This window comes from Lonchura striata, chromosome 6 (genome assembly GCF_050655825.1).
Source record: "Lonchura striata isolate lonStrDom1 chromosome 6, ASM5065582v1, whole genome shotgun sequence".
Classification (NCBI taxonomy): Eukaryota; Metazoa; Chordata; class Aves; order Passeriformes; family Estrildidae; genus Lonchura; species Lonchura striata.
Window position 1 is genome coordinate 38836556 of NC_140708.1, and position 8069 is coordinate 38844624.

The 8069-nt window shown below is 41.7% G+C and overlaps 1 protein-coding gene across 1 annotated transcript; it reads left to right on the forward strand.

Annotated features, from left to right (window-relative positions):
• The first annotated feature begins 446 nt into the window (after positions 1 to 446).
• Positions 447 to 6428, forward strand: NPS (neuropeptide S). Its single transcript, XM_031505144.3, has 2 exons — positions 447 to 2772; positions 4448 to 6428. The coding sequence occupies exons 1-2, from the start codon at positions 2731 to 2733 to the stop codon at positions 4655 to 4657; spliced, it is 252 nt and encodes an 83-aa protein (XP_031361004.2). The 5' UTR covers positions 447 to 2730; the 3' UTR covers positions 4658 to 6428.
• The last annotated feature ends 1641 nt before the right edge of the window (positions 6429 to 8069 follow it).

Sequence of the window (8069 nt, forward strand, 5' to 3'; positions counted from 1 at the left end):
ACATCTCTTCCCAAAAAGGGCTGTCCAGGGGTGGAGCCCCCATCCCTGGAGGGATTTAAAGCCCTGTGGAGGTGGCTCTTGGGGATGTGGGGCAGTGGTGGCCTTGGCAGTGCTGGGGGATGGTTGGACTCAGTCTCAGAGGGCTTTTCCAACCCAAACTATTCCACAATCCTGTGGTTCTTTAGTTCCAAAGCAGTTTGGGATTTCTCACCTGGCCAAAACCTCTCTTTTAGAGGGATGTGAGAAAGGTGAGGATAGGAGGTATTGTAAATGCAGGCGAACCCAATGGGAAGAAATGACAATGTCTGACTCAATTCAGAAGTCTGAATGATTTCTATAATATATTAATATACTATTTAAAGGAGATACTAAAATTACAAACCTACTTGTTCTAACTCCCATATCCAACTCACTCACAACTCGTGACCCTCTCTGAGCCCAGCCCCAGGTGGGTTGGATTGGCCACCAGCTCAAACAATCCTCACCAGAATCCAACCAAGCAATCACCCCAGGTAAACAATTCTCCAAACACATTCTACATGGGAAAAACAAGGAGCAGAAATAGAAATTGTTTTCTCTTTCATTTCTCTCTGTGCTCCTCTATGAAGAATCCTGAGAGGGAGAGAAATGTGCTTGTCACAAGGAGGGACTGACCAGACCCAATGGGAGATCACCTGGGCCTCAAACAATCACAGTTTAAAAAAATTAAGTCAATAATGCACCAAAATTTACCCAGAGAGTCTCAGGCTGAACCTGGAAACCCTGAGCTTCAATAACCAGCCTCTTCTGGCCCCTCACCTTCCACAAAAAGTGTTGTGTGAAGGTTAATTTCAGATTAAGACGGAGTTGGACTAAATCAGACACAATGAGAGCTGATCTAAGCTGTGCTCAGGCAGAATCCAGCCCAAAGTGCTTTTCTGTGCAGCAGGAGCACAGCCTAATCCTCTTATCCTTGGAGCTGGAGGTCCTGGATGGGTGGGAATGGGAGGTTCTATTCAAAGAGAGGATTTTCTCTCTGAATAAGGCTGGAAATGCCAATAGTCACCTGTTCTGCTGATGGGTTCATATTTAAATAAAGCAAATTTCATCCTCATTTCAGCCCTCATTGACCTGGGGAGTCCTGAAGAGCTTCACCAGCAACCACAATTCTTTCAAACCCAATTTTCTTTTCAGAAAGTAATTTCAGAGTCATTGGATGTTGTCAGCCATGACGTGATTGGCACCACCACGATGAGGGAGAAATGGTCCACCCCAGGCTGAGATCACATCAGGAATTTTTGTTTAAAACTCCTGAAGGTTCTTCCATGCCACTGGGTCTCTCCTCACAGCTCCCTGGCTCCTGGAATAAAATACGTTTTATCAGGAGACTGAATCACAGGACCATGGAATCATTATGGTTGGAAAAGATCTTCCAGATCATCAAAATGATCTGAAATATTGCAGTGAAATTTGGCATCACTTATAACAGCTCAGGTCTCCTCAAAGCCTCACACAAAGGTCTCTTCTGGAGCCCCTGTCTATTGATTTTTCAGTGTAACCACCAAAGGAAATGCACCATTTGGGGCTGGTGCCTCACTGTGTGCATGTCTGACACTCTGTGGCTGTCAAAAAATGATCTTCAGTGTTTTCTTTGGAACCCTGTAATGGTTAAAGCTGGACAAGCTCTTGGATCAGCCTGTCCAAGCATCAACCCAGCATGTTTTTGTAGATGTGGTGCTCATTCTCAAAAAAAATAAAATTGAATTTAGCATTTTTCAGCATTCCCTGTGCAGTCCAACATTCCCAGACCTTTTGGGATTCAGCACTTTCACACCACTTGGATAAATAAACCACAGGATCCCCTAAAATGCTGCACCATTAAATTTCTTGCAGCAACAAATGCTGCTTTTAGACATGAAACATTTGCTGTGCTGCTAGAGATTAACAGAGTTTATTAATGAGATTAACAGAGTTTATTAATCCTGTAGAAGTTTGGATTGGCTAAACTCAGTGTGGGCTGAGATATGGCTGCACAGTAGAAATTAATGTCCAAAGAATTTTAATTGTCAGAAAAAAAATTCATTTGGTGTATTTAGAACTAAGGACATTAAAAAAAATAATTTTGGGGGGATAAAGATATTTGTATTGTGCTGTTTAGAGTATAATAAGACTCTTTGAGGATTTTTCTACTTAAAATGCACTTTTAATGTTTCGCCCTTGCTGCCAGGCTTTGCAACGTCTCCACCTGATATATTGGAAGTGGTAACAAACTCTTGAGATGGATTTTTGAAATCTTTAGACCTCTGACCAGGCTTGCAGTGATGACACAGAGGTAACAATAAAACCACTTGAGAGACATTTAATGGGACACTTTAAATGAAATCCCCGGGGTTGGTGATGGCAGCTGAGCGTGTTCTTGCCATTTTCCCATTTAACAAGAAGAAAAGGCCAAACAAGGAGCAATTAGTCAGAATAAAATCAGCTCTGATGACATTTTCCCTCCTGAACTCTGGTATAAAATGGTCACCTGAGGAAGAACTGAAGGGATATGTGAGGAATTTGGATGTGGTGCTGCATGTTCACGCACACAGTGCTGGGTAGAAAATGAGCAGGTAAAGCCACCACGGGGTTCTTGGTGCATGGGTTACTCTCTGTTCATATTTTGCTTGATTTTGGTCCAAATTTTCATTAATCTCAGCTTTTCTTTGAAGTCTATGCAGGTTAAAATTGGTTTTCATCCTGTGGATCTCCATGACATTGGTGTGCTCAGGTTACCCAGTTGGCCCTTCCATGGTAAGTCCCATTCTCTAACTACTCCCAGATTTGTTTCATTCCTCTTGAATCACTTCTTTATTTAAATTAATTTTGTTTGCTTGGTTGCTTCTTTTCTGCTGTGTTTTTTTATTTTTTATAAAATGAAAGAACTTTCTTGTAGTAAAGCTATTGGTTAAATATTATTACCTCATTTTCCTGGAGCATAGCCTAATTTTTCCTGGTGTTATTAATAAAATATGCAAGCCTCTGAAATAATCATGTGAGCAACTCAGTGCATATTTAATGTGGAGTGTGGGGAGCTGAAATCCTGGATGGAAAAGATAAAATCACAAATCTCCTCTCCATTTAATCTGAATTCCTTGCATATCTCAAAGAGGTGCAATTAGAGATATATGTATTAATTTCACTTACTGCTAGTGAGTTTATCAATTAATTAACTTATTTATAATCAACTGATGTATTTAGACACAGCTGGATCTGAGTAGCCACATTTCCAAATGGATGTGTTCTCTTTATGGCAATGATATCATGCTAAAAAGGACATTAATTGCTTCAATAAATGTCTAAATAAAAGTTATTTGTTCAGGAAAATCTAGTGAAATAGCAGATGAAAATTCAAAAAGAATTTCTCTGTGCCTGTTTTTGTTTTGTTTGTTTTTATAAGTTTTTTTCTTGCAAAAAGTGTTTTTTCTTGTTAGGGAGAAAATTCTGGGAAATGCCTTATCAGGGGCAGAAGGTGTTGGCTGCAGAAAAAGTCATTAAAAAAACCAAAAAAATTAACTTAATAACCACTATTAAAGAAGAGCAATAAAACACTGAATTAAAACAAATCCTAATGAGGTTAATGGCAATTTTACCAGCAATGCCAGGTGTTAATCCTATGGCTTTGCATGGAATTTTTCGAGATAGCAGAATAGGATTTTTAGATGGAAAATCAGCTGGGAAATCAGGATATGATGAAATACACACAGAGCAACCACAGACATGCCAGGAAATTGTTTTATTTTATAATTCAGCAGTAATTAAAAGCAGTTTATTTTAAGAGCTGTTGAAATATGTGAAAGTTTTTATGTAGTTGGCATTTTTTTGTCCTATAGAGTGCAAGTAAAAGGAATGCATGCAAAACCCTGGATTTTTGTCAGAGTCTGGATTTTTATGCAGACTTTTTAAAATTACCGTTACTACTTTTTATTATTAAACTTACTCAGAACTACTTCCAGAATTGGTCATAACTACTGGAAAGCATCCTCCAAATTTTAGCATTACAGGTATTTTTGTTTTCTCTTACCTGTAATTTAAGCCTCAGAAGTTCACACAGGTTATACAAAACTGGTATTTCATTTTTCCCTGAAAAAAAAAAAATCTCATTTTCCAGCAATAAACACCTGTATTGTTCCAAGGAAACTGTGTCACAGCTGGTCAGCATCACTGAAAACAATTCATATCACACCCTAGACATAATTGTATCAGTATTATAGACCAGAAATGTATAAAAAGCTATGAAAAAATCTGATTTTGAACACAATAAAATAACAGCTCATCCCTGGCATTCAAAGCATAAATTGCTTTTGTGTTTCTACTTTCCTCTGTATACTGAACAAGTCCTGGCAAATACATAAATCCGTAATTTTACCTTTTCTTATTTATTTTTTTTTTCTCCTTGTTTGTTTGTTTGTTTGCCTTTCATCTCCAGAGCGCCAGCCCTTTTTATTGGACCTGCCAGCTGTACAGAAAATGGGATTCGTGCCTGGTGCTGCTGAGCAGCTGCCTCTCCAAGGTGGCCAGGGCTGAGGAGCTGGCTCTTGGCGAGCCTCTCCTGGAGTCCCTTTTCCACAAAAGGTCCTTCCGCAACGGCGTCGGAGCGGGAATTAAAAAAACTTCCTTCCGAAGGGCAAAGCCTTGAGAAAATGTCCCAAAACCCAGCCCGGGGTTTGACATCTGATGTTGCAGTCGTTGCTTCGAGTTCCTTTTGATGCTTTGCGCTGACAAAGCCACCCCCGAGAGTCGCCAGGCGTCGGTCTCGGAGCGCCGCGAGCCCTCGGGAAGGGCTTTGCTCCCAAAGTTACACTGGCATAAAGTTTTGTCTCGAAATGAATGTTTTCATGTGCTTGATTTCCCTCCTTTGTCGGCCTACAGGTTTGAATCAAGCTGCTCTTTGATTAACACAAAGATAATCCCGTGCTTTGAGATGTGCGCACGCGGCCTGTGGGGAGGACGGAGTATTCCCAAAATCCCTCCTCTCTGCCAGGCACGAGGCATTCCTGTGCTTTCCCATCCCAAATCACATCTACATTTACTGAACTGGTAATTTTAATACAGATTTAAAGTACATTTCAGGTTTCCAATGATATGAAGGGCCACTGGTGAAAGAATCAGGCCCCCCTTGTAACTTCTGTTGCTGATTTAATATAGTTATTTAAAATGTATAATTTAAAATATAAATATAAATATAGTTATTTCCTTTGGCAGGAAATAGTCTCTGGAGGTGTCTCATCTCATATCCAGAAGAATCCTGGGAAAACACTCTAAGGCAGGGTATCAGCACTGCTCCCTGTGCCTCAGTTAATTGACTTAGGTAGGCAACACCCAGCTGATGAAATGTGCCAAATATGGGATTTTTTTTTAATTTCCTGTTGGAAAAAAAAAAAAAAAACCACCAAAATAAGGAAAACGTTATTTGATGCGAAATTTGTAAATGTGGTGTGGAGGAAAGGTCACCCGATGAGTTACACACGTGTGAGTTCTACTTGTGGCTGTGTCCCCTGAGTGTAACCCAGCCGTGCCCTTGGCTTGAAAATGTGGCAGAGTGTCTCTGCGATGCCTTTTGCAGTCAAAGCTGTGATATAAATTACAATAAATCACTCTATGGATGTTTTCTAATATTTCCCTGTTCAATACCATGGCTCAGGAGATCGTTTTTAACCCTACAATGAGGTGGTTTGGTGCCATCACCTCTGTGATGCCCCCCCTGAGCTCATGGGGAAAAGTGAGCCCAGCATGGAGCTGTGCTGGTGGGACAGCAGGTTTTCCTGGATGATTTCTGGCTGATCCAAGGAGATCAAACACCTTTCTGCCCGTGTTTGCCCAGGCTGAAAAGTTTAACATATCCTGGTTTTTAAAGTCACTTAAACACTTGAGTTCTTTTGGGGTTGTCTCGAGGTTGCTGAGTCAAGTGGGAACCATGGAACCCAGGAACCATGAAATCCTAGGAACCATAAAATCCTAGAAACCATGGAACTCAGAAACCATGAAATCCTAGAAACCATGAAATCCTAGAAACCATGAAATCCTAGAAACCATGGAACTCAGAAACCATAAAATCCTAGGAACAATGAAATCCTAGAAACCATGGGATCCTGGGAACCCTGGAAAATGCCTAAGGAGTGTGCTGGATATTTATTATCTTTGGGTACTATCAGATGGGAGCAAGCCCAGGGTGACACCATGGTGACATTGCAGCCGGGCACGGCCCTGTGACACTCCTGGCTGCTGGCATTTCAGCCACGACAGATGTCCTGCAAATTTTCCATCTCAAACACTCTCCAGGACTCCTCAAGGAGCAGAACAACACTGCCTTTGGCCATGGAAAAGGGAAGGGCTGGGAATGATTCCTGGCAGGTGACAGAAGCAAAAAGAGGTCCTGAGTGCACAGGGTGTCCAGAGCAGCTGTGGCTGCCCCTGGATCCCTGGAAGTGTCCAAGGGCAGGTTGGACACTGGGGCTTGGAGCACCTGGGACAGTGGGAGGTGTCCCTGCCACGGCAGGGGGTGGAAGGGGATGAGCTTTAAGGTCCCTTCCATCCAAACCCATCTGTGATCCCATGATTCCACGAATCCATTCTGCATCTGCACAGGGCTGTGGGGATGGAGGTGTTTTGTCCCAGTGCAGAGCTCATATCCTCGCCCAAACTATCTTTCAGGAAAACAAAAAACCCCAAACAACTCAGATTTACCTTTGTTTGGTTTTTGAGATCTGTTTTTGCTAACATTTTCCTACATAATCAAATATATTCCTGCCTTGGTAACCTGGGATGAACAAAATTGTCTTTAAGCCAACAGAACTCTGCGTGGAGCTTGGAAAATCAGGCTCTTCCCTTTCATTTATTGTGCAGGAATGAGAGTAACTCATTTAGCGTTTTGGCATTTGTCTTTGGGCAGGGCACGTTCCAGAGGGAGGCAGAGCTGGTGTCCTGCTCCCACAGACCTTCATCCCCTTTTATCAAAAATAAGGGATGCAAGAAAAATTGGCTGCTGGAAAAATCCCATTCTTTATGATTTAGTCAGCCCCTGACAGGCCACACTCCAGCTGGAGGGATCTGCATGTACAAAACAAAGGGACCAGGAGCCATAAGTCATCTAAATCACCTAAATCCAGAGCAAGCCTGGAAAATGTGGATTGTCCAGCTGCCTGTCAGGAGCTCTGTCACTGGAGGGCTGATGTGGCCATCTCAGACACAGGAGACTCACCCTGCAATGCTGAACTCATCTCTGAACTTTCCAGGTGCCTTTGTTTTGGAGAGAACAGAGTGACCTCAGTGATCTCTGTCAGGAAATAAGGCTCTGACAGTGCCATTGCCAGGCACATTAATTTTTATGCTGACAGGAACTGGAAATATGGCAGAAAATGTCTTTTTTTCAGTAATAAGTGAACAATGGGAACAGCTACAGGGGTGCCAACCTGTGCCATAATTGATGTGTTGTCATTAATTTTATTTCTTTCTGGAGAACAGGGATTCATGATGCTGTGAGAAGATAATTTGTGGATTTCTTTACTGTTTTTCTTGGCTAACCTAAAAGAAAGATAAAAGATCAAAGAGTTCAGAGGGTGGGAAGAGAGATACTTTGTGTGGGGATTGAGGAGTGAGTTGGGAAGTTGGGAATGCTCTGGCCAGTCTTGGCTGAGTAATTCAGTCTGTGACTTTAGAAAAATAATTTCTACTCAATTTCCCCATCTGAAAAATAAGGAACTGCCTTCATTGAGCCATTCTGACTAAGCGGTGGCATGACGTATGGATTTGGGAAGAGTTTTGGGACAGAAAAGGGTGGTTTCAATAGCTGGAAAGGCTGAAGGACAGCACATAATTCTGGAATCTATAAGGAATTTTTTTCCTTTCTTTGCTCTAACTTGTATCTATCTCTGGAAGCTTTAGATATAAATTTCCAGTGATTATTCCTTGTTTTTGGGCTGTGAGAACCATTCCTGAGCTCAGCAACCACTGCTTGGAGCAGCCAAACTCGATTTGGCCAGTTTTGATTCTAGTTCAAGCTAGAAACCAGATTTCCCTAAATTTACTGAATAAATTACTTTTATTTTGAC